This window comes from Mus musculus, chromosome 8 (genome assembly GCF_000001635.26).
Source record: "Mus musculus strain C57BL/6J chromosome 8, GRCm38.p6 C57BL/6J".
NCBI lineage: Eukaryota > Metazoa > Chordata > Mammalia > Rodentia > Muridae > Mus > Mus musculus.
The window spans coordinates 71,560,219-71,581,221 of record NC_000074.6 but is presented as its reverse complement, the minus strand read 5'-3'; the positions used below and the strand labels follow the sequence as shown (position 1 = coordinate 71,581,221).

The window sequence follows — 21,003 nt, the reverse complement described above, 5'->3', positions numbered from 1 at the left end:
AATTGGCTAAGCAGGAGTGATCCAGGTCAGGTGAGGCATGGCTGAGCCGGTGGTGCTTGGTAAGTCAGGGGAACAGAAAGCAGTCTGGCATGGAAGCAAGCTTAAGGTAAGGTCTGGGTGGAACAGGAGAGTGACATAAGGTGGAGCCAAAACGGGAGGGGCATGGTCAGAGCAGGAGGGCACGCCCTGAAGGCAGGTACTGAGTCTCCTTGGGATCAGCCATACAGAAAGAGACCCTCCATGAGGGCATAGCCAGAGGAGGGGCGTGTTCCTGATCCAGTCTGAGCGCAAGGGCTGCTGTACCCTTGGTGAGGTAGGAGGAGCCCAAGAGCGCGTGGGGCCTACCGTGCAATTGTACTTGACACAGTCATCCCAGAAGCGGCTGGCGGAGAACTTCTTGCGCAGTACCACCGTCAACCCGTAGATGACGCACTGCCCCACACCCATGATGTTCCCTAGAGAGAGGGCAGCGGTGAGGGTCGCTGAGGGATTCCATCCACTCCCCTGAGGGCCCACATACCTGCAGAGTGGTAGAGTGGCAGGCAGTCATAGAGCACATCGGCGGCACGCATGCTGTAGGAATGGTGGCCAAAGGCAGCAATGCGGTAGTACCTGCAGGGAGAGCTAAGTCACTGGCAGAGATCTAGCGGTGGCACATCTGGGTAAGAGTCTTCTGGTCTGGAGAGGACTTGAGCCCTCTGGGAAGGCTGCCTGAGGGTGCAGCAAATGGAAAGGTTCCAAGGCGTAAAAGAGCGTGGTTAGCTGGGGGCCAGAGAGGACTAAGTATGACTCACTAGAGGCAAAGCAGAATGGTCACGGGATTTAGGATGTAAAACCCTCAAAGATGCTAGCCAATGCGGGGCACGGCGGGAGGGTCGGGGGTGGAAAAGGAGCTAGGTGGCGCTCTGCCAGAAGGGGAGGAGGAGAAAAAGACCATGGGGAACATGGGGCACAGGGGGACAGGTTCCAGCAATGGCAGGCCATGGGGAAGGGAGGGCCCTGCTTACCTGCTGTGCACCACAATGGCAGCCTTAGGAAGCCCGGTGGTCCCAGAAGTATAGATGTAAAACAGCCGATCTGCACAAAAAGCAAGGGTCAGGCACCAGGAGAGCAGAGAACACGGGGGATAGATGTCAGGGACCCCTCCACTTACCATCCATGCCCTTGCCTGGGGCTTGTGCCAGGGGTGTGGTGGGCGCCTCAGCAAGCATGGGGTCCAGGAGCTGCGTGTCAGGCAGGATGCTCTCAGGCCCCAGATCTCCAGAGCAGAACTTGAGGAGGCTCTTCCCCAGCTGCTCGCTCACCTCCGCCACCGCTGTGGTGACAGAGGCTCAGGGTCACAGTCATGAAGCACCCCTGGCCAGCATCTCCCTATCCCTGAGGTCCCTAGGTCCCCACCCTCCTGGTATCCACCAGGCCTCACCCGCTGCCATCTCCCCGCCATAAATGAGGGCCTTGGCAGCTGATGTGCCCAGGCAGAAGGCCAGGGGCTCCCGCCTCAGGTTGACATTGAGAAGAGCAGCCACCACACCGGCCTTGGCCAGGCCCAGCCACAGTCCCACGAACTCCGGCCGGCCCTCCAGGAACACAGCCACCACATCGCCTGGTGCAAAGCCCAGCTGGCGGAACAGGTTGGCTACAGCATTGGAGTAGGTGTCCAGCTGTGCGAAGGTCCAGCATATACCACTACTGGCGTCCACCAGTGCCAGGCGCTCTGGTTGTCGCCGGGCCACAGCCTGGAAGATGCACGGGATCGTGTCTCCTGCTCGCCGGTGTCGTCGCAGCTCTAGCCGAACACGAATCAGAACAGAGAGGCCACTGCAGAGACAGAGTCAGGGCCACTGTCCAGAGCTGCCTGTAACCTCGGGAGCCCCAGGACAGCAGAGGTCCAGTAAGGGGTCCTTTAATGGCTGATATCTTAAGGCAAGGAGCATTAATCAACCAGACAGGAAGCTATGAATCCCCAACACCAGCCTGTCTACCACATGAGGATTAGTCACCAAGTAGTTGTCCCTAAATGGCCTGGTGCCCTGAATTTCAATTGTCAGATTCTTTTTTGTGCTCTGTGATGTTGTATACATGCTTAGCAGGCAATCTACTACCACACCCCCAACCTCTCACTGGGGAATTCTACTCAGGGGCTCCACCCCTGGGCCAGACCCCCAGCCCCTCACTTGAGGATTCTAGGCAGGAGAGTCACCACCTCAGCTCCTCTATGGAGGATTCTAGGCAGGGACTCCACCCCTGAGCCACCAGCCTGCTTCTTACTTTTGAGTCAGGGTCTCCCTAACTGGCCTCTAACCTAGAGCTTGCACTCCTCCTGCCTCATCATCTGGAACATTGACAGGCGTGGTTATCAGGAAGGTCTCAAAACTCATCCTTGTTCCTCATCTCTTGTCCTTTGAGTACTGTACCCCATCTTCAGAGGACACTGGGAATGGTGACCAAACCTGCCAGTGCCTTGGCCTCCCACTTGATAGCTCCTTGCTAGCCCAGGCTAGCCTTGAACTCACAGCAACCCTGTCTCAGGCTACAGAACCCCAGCAGTTTCCTTTCTTCCTTCGTCCAGTCCTCCCTCACCCACCTCAGGCTGCCCAACTGCACTCTGCTCTGAAGACCGATCACAGCCCTCTGGGAGAGCACCACACAGTGCTGAGCACTGGGCAAAATTAGAGGTGATGGGAGGGGTGACAACAGTCAAGAACTCTTGACAGTGGGGACTGTGGGAGAGGTGGGTGGCTTCCACTCAGCTGGCGCAAAGGTCCTAGGGTATGTGCCATTACACTTAGTTTATGTGGCTAGAGATGGAGCCAGGACACATAGGAGACTAATCTACCAACTGAGCCCCAGATTCTATTGTATTACCCCAAATAGCTAATATCTCCTGTGTGCCTGGGTGAAACTTAGGACAAAAAATGCCTTGTGCCATCCCCATCCCAGCTGTGTCCCATTGCTGCATACTACAGCACACCCAGAACCATCTGCCCCAGTTCCTTTGCACAGGCTCAGCAGTCAGACTCTCCCTCAGCGTCTGTTCAGCTGCTCCATGCTCAGAGAACACCCCACGAGCCCTGGAAGTGCTACCCCTGCCTTGGCATCTCTCCCCTGGCACTCACAACCTTCTAAGCCATGGCCTGCCGCTGACTCAACTTCCTATCCTGTCCTGTTTCCTGGAGGGAAAGAGCAGGAGATGGGGGCCACCCAGCGCCTGTCATCTAACCATCCAGGAAGCTGAGGCAATGGGAGTAGAAGCATGAGACTAGAAGCTGCTCTGCAACAGCACTCAATCAAAACAAAACAGGGCTGGAGAGATGGCTCAGCAGGTAAGAGCACTGGCTTCTCTTTGAGAGAACTTGTGTTTAATTCCCAGCAACCACATGGCAGTTCCCAAACACATGTAGCTGCGGTTCCTCTTGCAAAACCGTCCTCTGCCTTCTGCAGGCACTAGGCATGCACATGGTACACACATACATGCAGGCAAACCTTCTATGCACATGAAAACTAAAATAAAAAACTAAAACATTAAGTAAAAAATTTTTTAAGTTTATTTATGTGAGTATACTGTAGCTATATAAACAGCTGTGAGCCTTCATGTGGTTGTTGGGAATTGAATACAGGACCTCTGCTTGCTCCAGTCGGCCCCGATCACTCTGGTCAACTCCGCTCACTCAGTCTCTGCTCCCTCCAACCATGGCTCAGTGGATAAGAGCACTGACTGCTGAAGGTCCTGAGTTCAAATCCCAGTAACCATATGGTGGCTCACAACCAACCATAATTAGATCTGACGCCCTCTTCAGGTCCATCCGAAATCAGCTACAGTGTACTTATTTATAATAGTAAAATCTTTGGGCCTGAGTGAGCACAGTTGACCAGAGCGAGTGGGGCCGACCAGAGCAAGCAGAGGTCCTAAATTCAATTCCCAACAACCACATGAAGGCTCATAACTGTCCATACAACTACAGTGTACTCACATACATAAAATACATAACATAAATAAATCTTTTTTTTCTTTTTTTTTTTTCTTTTTTCTTTTTTTTGGTTTTTCAAGACAGGGTTTCTCTGTATAGCCCTGGCTGTCCTGGAACTCACTTTGTAGACCAGGCTGGCCTTGAACTCAGAAATCCACCTGCCTCTACCTCCCCAGTGCTGGGATTAAAGGCGTGCGCCACCACGCCCGGCTATCTTTTTTTTTTTTTTTTTAAGATTCTTTAGATTTATTTATTTCATGTATGGACGCCCTATCTGCATGTACACCTGCATGCCAGAAGAGGTCATCAGATCACAATATAGATAATTAAGAGCTACCATGTGGTTACTGGGGATTGAACTCTGGTCCTTTGGATGAGTAGAAAGTGCTCTTAACTTTTATTTGGGGTGGGGAGTGTGGGGGTTGTTCGAGACAGGTTTTCTCTGTGTAGCCCTGGCTGTCCTGGAACTTACTCTGTAGACCAGGTTGGCCTGGAATTCAGAAATCCGCCTGCCTCTGCCTCTCGAGTGCTGTGATTAAAGGCGTGCGCCACCACTGCCCAGCACTCTCTTAACTTCTAAGCCATCTCTCCAGCCTATAAAAATAAATTTAAAACTAAAAGGATTCAGACAGTGGTGGCACACGTCTTTAACCCCAGCACTGGGAGGCAGAGGCAGGGGGATTTCTGAATTCCAGGCCAACCTGGTCTACAGAGTGAGTTCCAGGACAGCCAGGGCAACACCTGTCTCAAAAAACAAAACAAAAACAACAACAAAAAAAAACAAAAACAAAAAAAAAAAAAACTAAAAATGAATTAAAAAAAAAAAAAAAGGGGGCAAAGAAGCCAGAAAAGCATTTTAGAAGATTGCCTGAGGCCCAAGGCTGGCCCTCCTGGTGCAGTGCCTACCACAAATAATCCTAGAGGGAAGGGAGACTCCAGTGCCTGGGTGGCAGGTCAGCCAGGAAACCTGCTGCCCTCAAAAACAGCTGCCCCAGGGTTTGGAGGATTATCAAAGGTAAAGATCGGCACAAGGGTTCTGCTGAGGACTTTGAGGTGGTAGGTACACTAGGAGAGGGACTTGGGCCCTGAAACTGATAAATGTCGTCAGTAAGGTAGCTAGTTATCATTAAAGCAGAAAATCATGAGTTCAAAGCCAGCCTGGGCTACATATACAGCAATTGTGAGGCTAACCCAGGCTACAGGAGACAGGGTCTCCTTAAAAATCTTGCCTCAAAAAATATTAGTACAATGTTTAAAAGGCTTTATATCTAGGAAAAAATTCAGACATTATCTTACTGTGAGGCTAGCTATCCTAGAACTTGCTACATAGACCAGGCTGCCTCAAAAAAAAAAAAAAAAAAAATTGGCCTGTCTCTGCCTCCTGAGTGATGGGATTAAAGGTATACAGATTGTCCTCATACTTCCACAAGTGCACATGAGCTCACAGGGAGCACACACCCAAGGGCACCTGTGCTCACACAGGAGCACACACACAAGGGCACCTGTGCTCACAGGAGCACACACACAAGGGCACCTGTGCTCACAGGAGCACACACACAAGGGCACCTGTGCTTACATGAGAGCACACACACAAGGGCACCTGTGCTCACAGGAGCACACACACAAGGGCACCTGTGCTCACATGAGAGCACACACACAAGGGCACCTGTGCTCACACAGGAGCACACACACAAGGGCACCTATGCTCACATGAGAGCACACACACAAGGGCACCTGTGCTCACATGAGAGCACACACACAAGGGCACCTGTGCTCACATGAGAGCACACACACAAGGGCACCTGTGCTCACAGGAGCACACACACAAGGGCACCTGTGCTCACAGGAGCACACACACAAGGGCACCTGTGCTCACAGGAGCACACACACAAGGGCACCTGTGCTCACATGAGAGCACACACACAAGGGCGCCTGTGCTCACATGAGAGCACACAGAGTAAGTGAGGAGTGTAAAGCAGCCAGTGCTTTCACTGCTCTGACTCAGCATGTTACAATGTCACATTCCACCCTGTCACTCAGAGGTCAGCTGTGATGGGACACACTAATACCTCTGTTAACCCAGGATTATTTCCTGGTAGTTACAAAATGAGAATTTTAACTTTTAATTTTTGCTGTGTTTTGTTTTGTTTTGAAGATGAGGTTTCTCATATAGCCCTGGCTGTCCTGGAACTTGTTCTGTAGACCAGGCTGGCCTCAAACCTATAGATATCCACCTGCCTGTGTCCCCCGCCCGCCCTCCCCTAGTGCTGGGACTAAAGGCGTATGAAACCACATCCAGCTAGTTTCATCACTGTATTCATCCATTCACTGTGTGTGTGAAAACCAGAGGATGACTTGTGCGAAGGAGTTCTCTCCTCCACCTGAGTGCCCTGGGAATGGAACTCGGGTACCACGGCTTGCAGGCAAGCCTCCTGAGCTACTCATCCATCTCATGAACCCAAAGAAGAGCACATCAGAGACACCTACTCCTGAGGGTCCATGACTCCACCCCTTCCTGCTCCAGCTCAGTACTGTGCATCAACGCTGCTTTCCACCCCTGAGGGCTGTGTCTGTCACAGACATGCTCCTGCATGGTGAGGATGTGCTGGGAAGCAGCCAAGGTCATACTGTCGTATTCACTGCAATGCAGACAAGCTGCCAGAACACGGTGACTGCCCGGGAGCTAGGCTCCCATGGCCCAGCTGCCCATGTGGGATAAGTAAGGCGAGTGTGAAGAAGACACAGGTATCTACTGGTTGGTAGGTGGATGAGCGAGCATCCTGAGCTGAGCTGATGGCACTCACCTGCCATCACAGGACCCGTGGGTTCAGGTCCACCTCAACTATATAGCAAGACCCTGCCCTAAAACGAAACTGGGGGCTGAGGAGACAGCTCAGTGGCGCCCAGCACCCATATAGTGGCTGACAAACATCTGTAACTCCAGTTCCAGGAGATCCCATACGTCCTCCTGTCCTCTCTGCACATCAGGAATGTACATGGTGCACATACAAATGTATGTGAAACACCCACTCTTATGAAATAAATTTTAAGCAACCATTTTAAAAATTGGTTTTTCATGCTCATCCTGGGGTTAAAGTCTGACAAGTTGGGGCTCAAGCCTGTATCTTTTAGGGTGTTTATGTTCTGGGCCCCTGAACAGTGAGTCCCTGGGGGGAGGTCCCTGAGATCCCAGGAACCATGGTCAAGGACCAAAATAAACAGAGGGTACCGTACTCACAAACCAGAACCCAGTTCAGATAAAAAAAAAAAAAAAAAAAAAGCCGGGTAGTGGTAGCACACGCCTTTAATCCCAGCACTTGGGAGGCAGAGGCAGAGGCAGAGGCAGGCGGATTTCTGAGTTCGAGGCCAGCCTGGTCTACAAAGTGAGTTCCAGGACAGCCAGGGCTACACAGAGAAGCCCTGTCTCGAACCCCCTCCCCAAATAAAGAAAGAAAGAAAGAAAGAAAGAAAGAAAGAAAGAAAGAAAGAAAGAAAGAAAGAAAAGAAAACCAAACAAACCAACCAACCAAAAAAAACCCAGAGTAAGAAAAACAAATACCACCACCAAAAACCAAAAATGGGGTGGTCCTGGCAAAGTCGTTTAGCTCAGCATTTATTAAACACCCAGTATAAACATACCAGTGCTGTGCTCTGTCTACAGTCTCCAAACTGGGACTTGACAGACAAGCTGATGGCTCAGAGATCTGAGTTATCAGAGATGAGGTCTCACACACAGCAAGTGAAGGACAGGATGAGTCAGAACTGAGAAAAGCTCACTCAAGACCCTCCATGGCTCACCACAGTACAGATGCTAGTGGCGCCCCAACAGCTGTTCAATGAAAGTGTGCTGCTCAAGGATCTAAATCAGAAATAAGAGGACTGCCTAAGGTTCACAGTCAGATCTCAGGTTTCTACCCCGCTCAGTGTACTCTTAGCACGTAGTCTTGACCACCTACTGTATGACCACCGGCTATGCTTAGAGCTCCACTAACTGCCCCAGGAACCCATGAAGATGGGAAAGGGGGTTAGTTTAGAAGACAGGGCTGCAGGAAGCTCTTCTGGAAGCTGCAGATGGGAACCAGGCCACAGCTGGTGGATCTGTGAGGCAGGCCAGGTTCCGGCAACAATGTGGGCCTGTCAGGGCCCTTCCCTCCACCTTGCCTCTCATCAGCAGGCCCATGCCAGCAGGCAGGGATCCGGTGTTTTGTCCCTACTACATGTTCTGGCACCCAGGTTGGCAGCTGCCCAAGCCACCCCCACACCGAGTACAAAGACACCTCTGTCCAGCCTGGCCCTTCCCAGGGCCTCTCCCGCCCCCAGCTTCTTTCATCCAGAGCCCCAGAACTCAAGCCTGCAGCAAAGTCCCTTGAGAGACTCGGCAGGGTTTGGCAGATGCTCCTGTACAGCAGGTGAACTGGACACAGCAGGGCGGGGATGTCCAGCACTGGAAGGCCGAGGCAAGAGAGTTGAGAGTTTAAAGCCATCTTGGGCTCTGGGGAGATCCAGGTTCAAAAACATTAACAACAACAACAAAAGACAAGGAGGGCTCAGCAGTTAAAAGTGCTGGCTACTCTTCTGAGGACCGGGGTTCAATCCCCAGCACCCACAGGGCAGCTCACAACTCTCAGTGACTCCAATTCCAAAGGATCTGACACCCTCACTCAGACATACATGCAGGAAAAACACCAACACATATGAAATAAAAATAATTTAAAAAAAAAACCAACAAAACAAAACAACAAAGACAATGAGAAAAGACAATTCCAAAAGTGAAGGCTGTTCACAGCAGCCAGCCAGGTTTGCAGTCACACTGCCACACCTGCCAATGGCCTCCTGTCATACTGGGTGAGTTATACACCCATGCTCTGCTTTCTTCTGCTCATTAAAACATATGTGAGAGCTTGTATGTGTGTATGTGCACACATGGGCACAGGAGCCTGCAGTGGACAGAAGATGGCGGCAGATGACCTGGAACTAGAGCTTGGTAGTGAGCCAGACCCAGGCCCTCTGGAATAGCATCAAGCCTTCTAGGTGCTGAGCCATCTCAACAAGTGGACTACACTCATTTTAACACTGCCACTGGCCCGTTAATCCCAGAGCCTGAGGCAGGAGGATCTCAAGTTCCAGACCAGCCTGGGAAAGAAAGACAAGACAGAGGAATGGGGAGAAAGACAAAAAAGAGAAAAGGAAGAAATGGGAAACTGAATTTCATGAAAGCCTGTCTCCCAAGGTAAAGCAAAGACTGAGCCTGGGCTCAGTGGGCAGAATGCAAAAGTCCTGTGCTACACCCTGGCACAGCAGCAACCTCATGTGTCACCCTAGTACAGGGGAGATAAAGGGAGAGGATCGGGAGTTCCAGGACAGCCTGGGCTCCATGAAGAGTTCCAGGCCAGCCTGGGCTACATGAGAGCCCATTTCCCAAAACAAGACCTGGAGTCCTTGGGAGCGACTGTCACTCCTCACAGTGTCATCTCTGACCACATGACTAATTTGCTTCAAATGAAGTTTCTTTGCTTCTTTAGGAGAAGAAAAAACAGAAAGAAAGAGAGAAAGAAAGAGAGAAAGGAAGAAAGAAAGTCAATCCAGGAAGCAAAGGCAGGTGAGAACCACTAAAAAAAAGAAAAGAAAAAAAGAAAGAAAAAAAGAAAGCTCAGAGCCAGTAAGTCTGTGACCCCCCATTCCACACCATTCTGCTCTGCCCCCACCCCCATAAACCTGTTTCCTCACTCTTAACGATGCCCAGTCTGCCTCCCTGAAGATCTGTGAAGGCACCCAGATGGTCCCACAAGGGTTGACCTGAGACTTTGAATTCCATCAACACTAAGGTTACCCCAGAAGCCTCCATGTTCCCTGCACACCCTGACTCCTCAGAGACGCTGTGCATACACTGTGCATACATAGAGACCGTCCCACCGACCCTGAATAATAGTCAAAGTTCCACACTCACATGTTATCTGAGGGGCCAACACTACAGATTCTTTAGACACCCTAGTCCTGTAGATTCCGCAAGATGCTCCTTCACCCCAAACCTGTTCATTCCAAGAATCTGGACAGTGGGTCACCCCACTAATCCCACAGAAGCCTCTCACAGTCTACACCACGCCACCGGAACCCCTAGTACTCTCAATACCCACCAGCTACCCACTCTAACGGTGGCAAACGACCACCCTAACAATTCCCCCCAGAGTTCTGTCTTCTGCAGGACCCTGCAGAGCCCTCCAGTCAGTCATTCCACCTTCTGGCCCCAGCCCAGACAATAAAACCAAATTCAGGCCATAAGGGGACCCTCACACCACCCTGCAAGACTCTAGCTCGCCCGAGGGCCATGCATCCACGACCCCTAAATTTCAACTCCATCTACTTACAAGAGGTCTCGCCTCGCCGTCTTGCAGACGATACGCAGAAAGCGCCAGCCGCCGCCACCCACGTACACACAGAACGCCGCCGCCGCGCTCCAGGTCCACGGAAGTCCCAGAAACCAAAGCAGCGCCAGTGAGGCCACAGAGGCTGTTCCTGCTCCAGGAGCCCGCATCCTGCGGAGCACACAGCTGAGACCGCAGGTACCGCCTCCCACCTAGTCCTGATCCCGCCCAGGTCACGTCACAGACCCTGGCCGCGTTCTTTTTCCACACTGTAGCCTAAACCCAAACGCTTTTACTACAAGCCTGGCCCCGCCCCCAGCGTGTACCTTAGTATCAGGTCCCGCCCCGCCGCCGCTGAGCTAAGCACCAAGAAAGCCAAATCCAACCAGTTTACTTAACATTGACCGCCTCAAGGCCTGGGATTGGCTACTTCCATATCAATCTTTATCCTCCGCCCATCAAAGCCAGACCTCCCCCCTTCCCCAAGCACTGACCACGTGGCTAGACACCCCCACGGTCAAGCTCCACCCTTGAGCTTCAGCCCTCCAAGCCTGGGGTCGCCTAGTAACCCGCACACACCTAGGCCCTTCGCAGCCAATGGTCCAGGCCATGCCCTAATGTCGCCTCATCCCTCCTCTGTGTCTCAAAATTCACTTGTTATCCTCATGCTTATCCGGCCTCAGAGGCTGGGTGTTCCTACAAGGACAGCCTCCATCATCCCCCTCATCATTAGGCCACGCCCCAACTGAGGCCTCTTTCTCCGCCCACATTGGGAGCCTCAAATCAAAGTCCGGCAACCTGATCGAGGCTCCTCCTCCAGATGAAGGCCTGTGACCCCACCCCCCTAGCTCACAGGTGATCACTCTACCCTCAAATCCCTCCCTACAGGTGAAGCCTTTGACCCCGCCCTCAGCAGTCCCAACATTCCGCCCCCATCCGCACCTCCGCACTGACCCGGGCTACGCGCCAGGTGATGCCTATGGCTCCGCCCACAGGCGCGGGCCCGCCCACAGTCCCGAGACTATCTGGCATTCGGGACCCAGATTCTACCTGAGCCTCCCGCGTTGCCTCCAGGCTTCGACAGTCACTGTTCACAGAGAGGCCCGGTCCGTGCGGCCCACCTAGTCCCGCCCCAAACCTTCCAATCCGCGGCCAAAAGCTCTCAGCCCCTCAACCCGGCTCCGCACCGGCCGACCCCCTTCCGGAAGGCTTAGGCCATCGAGAAGAACCGCGGGCCAGAGAGCCCGCAACCCAACGAGACTCTCAAGCTAGAGCGGCTAGCCCAGGGTACCTACGAGTCTCCACGGCAACCAAGCGGTGAAAACAAGCAGGTGCTGAAGGCGGGGCTATGGCTCCAGGGGTGTGGCTCCGTCCCGCTAAATCCCAGAAAGTCTGCAAGATCCCCATCCCTGCGCCCATGACCCACTCCCGCCCAGCGCCTGCCTGTGCTGGAGCTTGCCTGATCCAGCTTGTCCTAGATCCAAGCCCCGAGGCTTCTCAGCATTCCAGACTCCGAGAAAGTCGAAATTCACACCCGGGGGTGGAGAGAGCTGCAAAGGCAGCTCTTTGAGATAAGGAGCCCCCAAATCCCAATTCTACCTCCCAAACCTTAACAAGTCACATCCCATTACCCCAGGGCTCACATCAGCTCCCATCCTCCCTCGACATGACCCTTTCTTGCACGCCAGGAGCACCCCCAAGAGACCGTAATGCACCCCAGAATCTCTTGTTGCTCCCCAAAGGCAAGAGCCCCCTCAAGCCATGTTAGCATTCCAGAATCCTAAGCGCCTATCCAGAGGCGCCCCAATCCCTAGCCTCTTGCTGGGGTGCCCCCACCCTTGCTGTCAAGATGACCTTCTGAGGCTTACAGATCCCTGGCCCTTGCTGCTCCCTCGCAGGTTCTCACAGAAGTCTGGACTGGGAAGTTCTGAGCTCAGGCCTAGCTGGTGGGTCCCTTCAGGGGATGAGCCCTTTGCAGAGTCCTGGGCGCTTCTCACAGCGCCCCTGAGTGCCTCTACCCTGTCCCTCCCTCCCAACCACCCTCCCACACCCCCCTGCCCACCCTGCGGACTAGCTTGTTTTCTGTCCCGCTTGGCCGACCTTCCCACAGCTCTCCTTGGGAAGAAGCCAGCCAGGGCCTGCTTCCAGCGCCACTCGAAGGCCAAGGCTGGGCAAGTGCGGCCCCACCCCCACCCGCAGCTGCCATTGGTCTCAGAGAGGTGGGTGGGATGGGGGTGGTGGTGGTGATGAAGATCTCGGCCCAGCCAGCCAGGGGTCAACAAGAACCCTCTAGACCAGCCCTCTCCCCCTCTACCCCAGTTTTACAGGTAAAGACACTGAATGCTGCAGCCGTCCCCCCCAGCTGGGATTCAGCCCTGCTGCCTGCCCTCCTACTTGCTCACTGCCTCCTCCTGTTTCGATGTTCCTGGAACATCTCCTGTGCCCTTTGCCCCACTTCCTCCTCTCCCCAGCTTGTGCCCTCTACTCCCTTCCTCTTTCTTCGCACCCCCCCCCTTCTCCTAGTTTATAGAGTGCTAAGTTTAAGCTCTTAGGCTTAGGTTTAGGGCTCTTGACCCCTCATCAGATTCTCTGCACCTGCTCCCCATCCTTGCTCCCCAAAATCTGAAAGGTTGATGGCAGGCTGACTAGCTGGCTCTGCAGGTAAAGGCAATTGCTGCCAAATCTGAGGACTTCTGCTTGAACCCCAGGACCCACATGGTGAAAGAGAACTCCCAAGAGTTGTTTTCTGACTTCCACACACAGCACATCATACGTTTGCACACACATATGTACATACATACAAAGAAATGAAAATAAAGGCTGGTGGCTTGCCTCTGAGCCCCATTTTAGGAAGAGGGAGGAAGAGGCTTGTGAGGCTGAGGAGGCCTGAGCTATAAAGCTAGACCGTTCCTGACTGGGAAAGCTGAAGGTGTGGAAGAAGAGCCGCACTTGGTAGAATGCTTGCCCAGAAAGCAGGAAATCCTGGGGTCCTGCCTTTGCCTCATAAACAAGGCAGGGGTGGGAACTCCAAGGTCAACACTGGCTGCATAGCAAGTGGAGATTGCAGCGGGACACAGAGACCTGGGAGATGGAAGGAAGGCTCCTGTACTGACACCTTTAAAGCTAGCACAGTCAGTGCTCGTGACTAACCCCAGAGCTGACACTCGAGCAGAGTGGCCTTTATCATCTGCTTGAAACTGATGGAGATAGCTGAGCATGCCCAGGACTGAAGAGAGGGCTCAGCTGGTAAAGGCGCTTGCCGCCAAGCCTGGTGACCTGAGTTCAATGCCCAGGATGTAAGTGAAAGCAGAAAACCAATGCCAGCATGTTTTCCTCTCCTCACCATAAGAGCATTGTGCATGTGTGACCTCCTACCATAAACATGTTAAAACAGTGGGACATGCTCAGGGATGGGAGTCCACAGGACCTTGCTTTGGAAATGACACCTGTGTTCCTTCCTGTGGCAGAAAATGAACGTTTCTGCAGTCTTCTGCTCTCCTCTGTGCCTGCTCTGTCTTTGCAGACACCAGGATTCACACCCTAGTACAGCAGGAGGGTCAGGGTCAACCTTGGCTACATAGGGAATCTGAGGAGAGCATGGGCTACAAGAAATCCTCTCTCGAAGACAAGGCCTGACAGTACTAGTGCACGCCTATAATCTGAGCACTTGGGAGCCAGAGGCAGGTGGATCTCTGAATTCAAGGTCAGCCCAGGTTACAGAGTGAGTTCCGGGACAGCCAGGGCTACACGGAGACCCTATCTCCAACAACAACAACAACAAAAATAAAAACAAAAGTTCTTTAAGTTGTATGGGAGCATGTCCAACTTCCTTGAGCACAACTACCTTGAGTGACACACCTTGAAAGTAAGGGGACACACTTACTGGAGTTTATTGTTTTGTTTTATTCTCTGTTGTGGACAGCGGAAGCCAGGCCCTGAGCCATGCCTCCTCCTCACTGGGGTATTCTAGGCAGGGGCCCCAGTTGCAGCAGTGCCCCAGTTCCTCTCTTTTTTTTTTTTTTTTTTTTTTTTGACATATCTCAGGATGTCCTGGGTCTTGCAGTGATCCTTCTGCCACAGTGCTGGGCTCAGACTCTGTTTTGTTAGTATCTTGCAGTAGTGTGGCTCTGTTGAAGGTTCATGAGGCCTCCCTCCCCCAACCCCCAATTCTGGCTCTGTAGAGGTCAGCAGGAGGATCTAACCAGGCTAATCTGGTTTCTGAGGGTATTATTCTTGGGGGCCCTGAGAATCAGCAGGCTCCAGGCCACATCGGATCCCTCTCTGGGTCCCCAGCTCCTTGCATACTGCTACCATGGCATCTCTCTTCTCTGGACGCATCTTGATCAGGAACAACAGCGACCAGGATGAAGTGGAGACAGAGGCAGAGCTGAGCCGTAGGTTAGAGAATCGTCTGGTGTTGCTGTTCTTCGGCGCCGGCGCCTGTCCCCAGTGCCAGGCCTTTGCCCCAGTCCTCAAAGACTTCTTCGTGCGGCTCACTGACGAGTTCTACGTGCTGCGGGCAGCACAGCTGGCCCTGGTCTATGTGTCCCAGGACCCTACAGAGGAGCAACAGGACCTCTTCCTCAGGGACATGCCTGAAAAATGGCTCTTCCTGCCGTTCCATGATGAACTGAGGAGGTGAGGCCCCAGGGAAGACCAGGGAGGGCTTCCTGGAGAAGGCATTTCCCTGGAGGTTTACTGTCCTGGTACTACTTGTGCATAAAGAGGTATTCCTCCACCACCACCCACAGGGGAAAAAAAAAGAGGTGTTCCATCCCTCTTCCATCACAGCCCAATGAAGCAGACAGATAGGAAGTAAAGGCTCAGAAAAACACAGGTAGTCTCACAGGCCTGCCATCCTAATACTTGGAAATGAGACAAGAGGATTGCTACAAGCTCAAGGCTAGATCTAAAAACAAGAGGTGGGGACTGTAGCTCAGTTCCTGGAGTGCTGGTCCTGAATCCCCAGCATTGCATAAACCCACATGGGGTGCATACCTGCAATCTCAACCCAAGGAAGGCATAACTATCAGGAGTTTGAGGCTAACCTGGACTACATAGGGTGGCCCTGCCTCCAAATCAATAAAATCCCTGAGAAAAGTAAAAATAAGACAGGAGACCCCATCGCAGAAGCTGTAGGGCTCCAGGGGCACAGCTTTGAAGAGAGTCTCAAAGCTGGCCCCACAGCACCCTGGAAAGGAGAATTTAGTCATTCCTGGGGCTTCAGGGAGACACCTGCAGGGAGGATGGGAGCCATTGTAGGTAAGAGTGTCAGGGGGAGGAGGAGGAGTCATACTGTGCTGCGGCTCATAGAGGACTCTAGAACCTGCATCTTTTTTAGAGCTTTCCTTTTGCGGCTAAGGTGAGATACTGTGTGACAGGGTCTCCTGTAGCCCTCGCTGGCTTCCAACTGACTATGAAGTAAAGGCTGGCCCTGAACTCCTTTTTTTTTTTTTAAGATTTATTTATTATTATAAATAAGTACACTGTAGCTGACTTCAGACGCACCAGAAGTGGACATCAGATTTTATTACAGGTGGTTGTGAGCCACCATGTGGTTGCTGGGACTTGAACTCAGGACCTTTGGAAGAACAGTCAGTGCTCTTACCTGCTGAGCCACCTCTCCAGCCCTGGCCTTGAACTCCTGATCCTCCTGTCTGCCTCCCAAGTGCTGGGATGATAATCACCACACCTGGCATTTCTTACATTTACTTTTGTTTGGTGTGTGTGTGTGTGTGTGTGATTGCACTGCCCATATATGCAGGTGCATGGCAGTGTGTGTTCTCTGGGTCGGGATCTCTCACAGGAACCTGCCTCTCACACAGGGTGCCAGTAGCTAGCTCCAGGGTCTCTCAGTGACATCGCCCTCCAGGCATTTGGGTTGTTGGGACCAGAACTCCATTCCTTGGCCTTGGACAGCAAGTGCTCAACCCTCTGAGCCATCTTCTAACCTTTCTAGTACTGACTTGGAACTTAGAGCAATACCCCTGCCTTAGCCCTCTAAGTGCTGGATGGCAAGCATGAACCACCGCCACACCCAGCTTCTCCTTTGTCCTACCAGTAATAAAAATCAAAGGCTGTGACTCAAGACCCTGAGTTCTATCCCAGTTCTGAGAAAGACTCTATGTAACAACATCTGAACACGCAACCTCCAGAGGTCCACTGAGTCCAAGTGTGTCCTGATGAGGGCTAGGATCTGCCCTGAGACCCGGGGGGGGGGGAGCTGTGGAGTTTACCAACTTCCTGACCTTTCACCCATTTCATTGACTTTCTTCTTTCTTGCTCAAGTTTGAAGCTCCTGATCATGAGGGGCCCCATTCCACTGGTCATGATCAGAGTCAGGACAGCCACTCACTGCCCTGTGCAGATGTAGATTCCTTCACCCCACAAATGAGCAGCATTTCTATTCCCAGGGAAGAAATGCCAACTAGGAGGATCATAGAGGAACCTTCAATGGGGGACAAAGTTCATGTACCCTGATCCTGGTGCGGTGTGCAGGCTTCTCATTCAAGCACTTGGGAGGCTGATTTTTGAGGATCAGGAATTTCAGGCCATCCTTGTCACATAGAGAGACCCTGAGAGGGAGGGAACTACATAAGACTGGAGATGTGACTCGGAAGTCAAGAACACCGGCTGCTCTTTCAGGACCTGGGTTCAGTTCCCAGCACCCAGGTTGAGACAGGTAACTGCAGTTCTGGGGTGCTGTCGCCATCTCTTGGTGTGTGCTGGTACTGCACGTGGGTGCCACAGACTTGTGTGGAAGCAAACACACAGAAATGGAGGGTAGAGTGCTTGTGTGGTTCTGGGTTCTAACCACAGTCCCACCCACATAAATCAGCCTTGGAGGTGCACACTCATCATCCCAACATGCAGGAGGTGGAAGCAAAATTAGGAGTTCAAAATCACCCTTTTCTATCTAACCAGCCTGGGCTACAAAAACTAACCAAGAATCATAGGTTAAATCCTAGGAAGCAGAGACGAGCAGATTTCTGAGTTTGAAGCCAGCCTGGTCTACAAAGTGAGTTCCAGGACAGCCAGGGCTACACAGAGTCTGTCTCAAAATACCAACCAAACAAAGAAACAAACAAAAACTTTGGGTGAGCTGGGCCTGGAGACAATTGTCTTTAATCCCACCAGGCTGATTTCTGTGATATTTCAGTCAGCATAGTGAGTTCCAGGGCATAGCTCCACAATGAGAATCCGTCTGAGCCGGGCGTGGTGGCACACACCTTTAATCCCAGCACTCGGGAGGCAGAGGCAGGTGGATTTCTGAGTTCGAGGCCAGCCTGGTCTACAGAGTGAGTTCCAGGACAGCCAGGGCTACACAGAGAAACCCTGTCTCAGAAAAGAGAGAGAGAGAGAAAGAGAGAATCTGTTTTTGAGCGTGGAGGGCACCAAGTGGGTGGATTCTGGCTTAGCTGTGAGTGGGGTCCAGGGTCTACTGGAGATGCCGACAGCTGCTCGGTGTCCTCAGAACAGTTAAACCCCTGTCCCTGCCCATTCAGGGCATATGTACGATGTCAGCTGTACCCCAGTTAAGATCTCCCCAGGGTCTTCCCACATACTCTGTTTGGAACACTCTCTCCACAGTTCTTCCGCTCCTCCCTTAATCCCATAAGATTTCAGTCCAAACATCACACCCACGGAGAGGCCCTTTTTGCTCAGTTTGACGGAATTTAATAGCTTTTGACAATCTTTCCACACACAATTCCCAAACATTCCTCAGCTGGCCTCGCTGTTTGAAATCGCTGCCCCCAGGACCTCCCTCTTCACGTTGACAGACGCAAAACAATACAGATACATACAGCAAGTGGACACAGAAAGGGGGAGGCGGCGCGGCCTGGGCGGGTGCCGGGGCCCGAGGGTGCCCGCGAGTCCTCGGGCGACTCCTGTCGGCCATCGGAGGCAGCGCGCGCACCTGGAGTGGAGGGAGGCTGACAGCGCTCTCTCCGCAGGGACCTCGGGCGCCAGTTCTCTGTCCGTCAACTGCCAGCGGTTGTGGTACTTAAGCCTGGTGGGGACGTGCTGACAAGCGACGCCACGGAGGAGATCCAGCGTCTGGGACCCGCCTGCTTTGCCAACTGGCAGGAGGCCGCAGAGCTCCTGGACCGCAGCTTCCTGCAACCGGAGGATTTGGATGAGCCTGCGCGGCGCAGCATCACCGAGCCTCTGCGCCGTCGCAAGTACCGAGTAGACCGGGATGTCGGCCGGGAGCGGGGCCGAAACGGCCGCGACTCTGGTGACCCCCAGGGGGACGCGGGTACAAGGGCGGAGCTCTGGTGACTCCCAGGGTAGGAGTGGGGACGGAGCTCTGGTGACCCCCAAAGTACCCGGGTGCAGGGACAGAGGTCTGATGACCCCCTCCCCGCAAGGTACCCGGGTGCAGTGGTACCTCCAGAGGAACTCGGTGTAGGGGCAAGGCTCAGATTATCCTTGTCCTCTTCTAAGTTCAGTATGTTCCCTAAACAGCAGCCCAGGGTGGCCTTGAACTCACCATTCTCATGCCTCAGTGGAAGAGTAGCTGGAATGCCAGCCAAAAAGAGACAAGAGGTTTCTTTCCCAGATCTCCTCTAGTCTTTGAAAGAACATAGACTCCCACGAACAGATACCCTGAGCAAGATTCCCAGGTCTTAATCATGCACTAAAAATCCATAGAACCCCAAACTCAAAACTCCCATCCAAAACAAAACAAAAGAAGCAAAAAAGCACTCCTGCCAGGCGCACTCTGTGATGCACCCATGTCATTCAGCGCTCTGGTTGCAAGAGAGGGCCAGCAAGCTGACTCTGTGCAGATAGGCTCATGTTGTCAAGACTGACAACCCAAGTTCAATTCCTGGAACCCACTGAGTGGAAGAAAGACTGACTTCCGCAAGTCAGTTCTTTACACACACGATTGTAAGTGCATGCCCACACAGTGACAAATGAGTATATCTAGCAAAAATAGTTGGGATTTTGTTTTGTTTTGTATTGAGACAGGGTCTCTGTATAGCCCTGGCTGTCCTCGAATTCGTGCTGTAAACCAGGCTGGCCTCGAACTCAGATCCTCCTGCCTCTGTCTTCCAAGTGCTGGGATTAAAGGCATGCACTACCGCCACCTACAAAAAAGAAAAAAGAAAAAAGAAAGGAAGAAAGGAAGGAAGAAAGTGTGTGTGTGCAGAAGGTCAAGGCCATTTTTCGCTACATAGAGAGAGCACTAGGCCGGCTGCGGCTAGGTGAGACCTCGATCTAAGCCTCTGAGACTTCCGGACAGGACCCTTGTTTCTCTCAAAGGCTAAGTGTGTGCGATGTTTTTGCTTTTGCCTACGGCGTCCCCTGGCGACCGAATCGGGATAGTGCGTGAGTTTAAAACCCTCCTGCACCAAGCAAGTCCACGGAAGCTTGCAAACCTGACTTTCTGGGATCAAGAATCTGACTAGAGGGAGTAAGAAAGCTGTGAACCAGGGGAATCGGACCCTGCCAACCTCTCATCTGCCTCCGCTCCCAAGGGAGTAGTGGGGGAAACAGGTTCAAGACTGAATAAGCCTGACAACCTGTATTCGATCCCGGGGAACCCACATAGCGCTACTCAAACAAGTTGTCCCTTGACTTGCACTCATGTCCCCTCAAAGAGTAATTAATGGAGAATTTAAAATTATTATTTTGCTTTTTCAAGACAGGGTTTCTCTGTGTTGCCCTGTAGGCTCGAACTCAGAGATCCTCCTGCCTTTGCCTCCCGAGTGCTAGGACTTAAGGCATGTACTACCACTGCCCAAGAGAAAATTTAAAATGTTAATTAAAGGAAATAGAAATCCTCACTCACCCCTTTTAGGAAATAAAATGTGTACAGTTGCATGGGAATCTGCTTTGTAATCCACAACCGTGAGATGGAGTTGGCCTGGGAACCGGCGTTGTGACTCAGAACCTCACTGCTGGCGGCTGGGCTCCCAGGCTTGCTTATGTGTGTTCCTGGCTTTGTAGCTGACCCTGGTTGAAAGGTAGACACATCCCAAATGTCCATCAATAGATCAATGGATCAACACCTGTGGGATGTCCAGAGTGGACTATTGCTCAGCCACGAACAGGAATGAAGCACTGACACAGGCTACCATACCAGAGATTGAGTGGCAGCAGCCAGACACAAAACACTTCACTTGGCAGGAAGTGTCCCCAACAGGGACAGCCACAAATGGAGCTGCCAGGGCCTTGAGGACAGTGGAGCATGATTGATAGGAGGGACTCTCTTAAAGAGATAGAATGCTTCCAAACTAGATAGATATAGGCAGGGTTGCTCTGTAAATGTGCTTTAAAAACAAACACAAAACAGCGAGTAAAAACTGGATACTCTATTGTAAGTTTCATTCCAATTTGTTAAAAGTGATCTTTTTTGTTGTTTTTTGTTTTGTTTGTTTGTTTGTTCGTTTGTTTTTTCGAGACAGGGTTTCTCTGTGTAGCCCTGGCTGTTCTGGAACTCACTCTGTAGACCAGGTTGGCCTCGAACTCAGAAATCCACCTGCCTCTGCCTCCCAAGTGCTGGGATTAAAGAGGTGCATCACCACCACCCAGCCTAATTTTTATTTTGATTATATTTTCAGCAGCATATGCATATCTGAGTGAGGGTGAGGCCAGAAGCAGGAAGAGGGTGTGGAATCCCCTGGCCCTGGAGTTGCAAGCAGTTGCAAACCACCTGATAAGGA

The 21,003-nt window shown here is 52.2% G+C and overlaps 2 protein-coding genes across 21 annotated transcripts in view; one reads left to right on the top strand and one right to left on the bottom strand.

Moving 5' to 3' along the window:
* The window catches only part of Slc27a1 (solute carrier family 27 (fatty acid transporter), member 1), an 18,580-nt gene extending 6,086 nt beyond the window's left edge, over window positions 1-12,494 (bottom strand). Inside the window, exons 1-9 of one of the 20 annotated variants that reach the window (XM_030243575.1) lie at window positions 12,185-12,348; window positions 11,790-11,880; window positions 10,910-11,026; window positions 10,334-10,501; window positions 1,424-1,818; window positions 1,154-1,315; window positions 1,008-1,077; window positions 521-612; window positions 346-455 (exon numbers count right to left, since the gene is read on the bottom strand). In XM_030243575.1, the coding sequence (XP_030099435.1) occupies window positions 346-455; window positions 521-612; window positions 1,008-1,077; window positions 1,154-1,315; window positions 1,424-1,818; window positions 10,334-10,501; window positions 10,910-10,941 (1,029 nt within the window). In that variant the 5' untranslated portion in view covers window positions 10,942-11,026; window positions 11,790-11,880; window positions 12,185-12,348. Of the gene's footprint in view, window positions 1-345; window positions 456-520; window positions 613-1,007; window positions 1,078-1,153; window positions 1,316-1,423; window positions 1,819-10,333; window positions 10,629-10,656; window positions 10,882-10,909; window positions 11,353-11,380; window positions 11,881-12,184; window positions 12,398-12,430 lie in introns of those variants that run through there. The other 19 variants (XM_030243574.1, XM_006509671.4, XM_006509674.4 and 16 more) reach the window with 19 other exon arrangements.
* Window positions 12,495-14,572: 2,078 nt separating this feature from the next.
* Window positions 14,573-20,667, top strand: Nxnl1 (nucleoredoxin-like 1). Its single transcript, NM_145598.2, has 2 exons — window positions 14,573-14,968; window positions 18,286-20,667. Exons 1-2 carry the CDS (start codon window positions 14,643-14,645, stop codon window positions 18,611-18,613), a joined length of 654 nt encoding a protein of 217 aa, NP_663573.1. The 5' UTR covers window positions 14,573-14,642; the 3' UTR covers window positions 18,614-20,667.
* Window positions 20,668-21,003: the final 336 nt, after the last annotated feature.

Bases quoted from the DNA above. Each gene is read 5' to 3' on its own strand.
- Nxnl1 (NM_145598.2), top strand. From the start codon at position 14,643: ATGGCATCTCTCTTCTCTGGACGCATCTTGATCAGGAACAACAGCGAC. The intron at 14,969-18,285 runs GTGAGGCCCCAG...CTCTCTCCGCAG, and splicing joins TTCCATGATGAACTGAGGAG to GGACCTCGGGCGCCAGTTCT.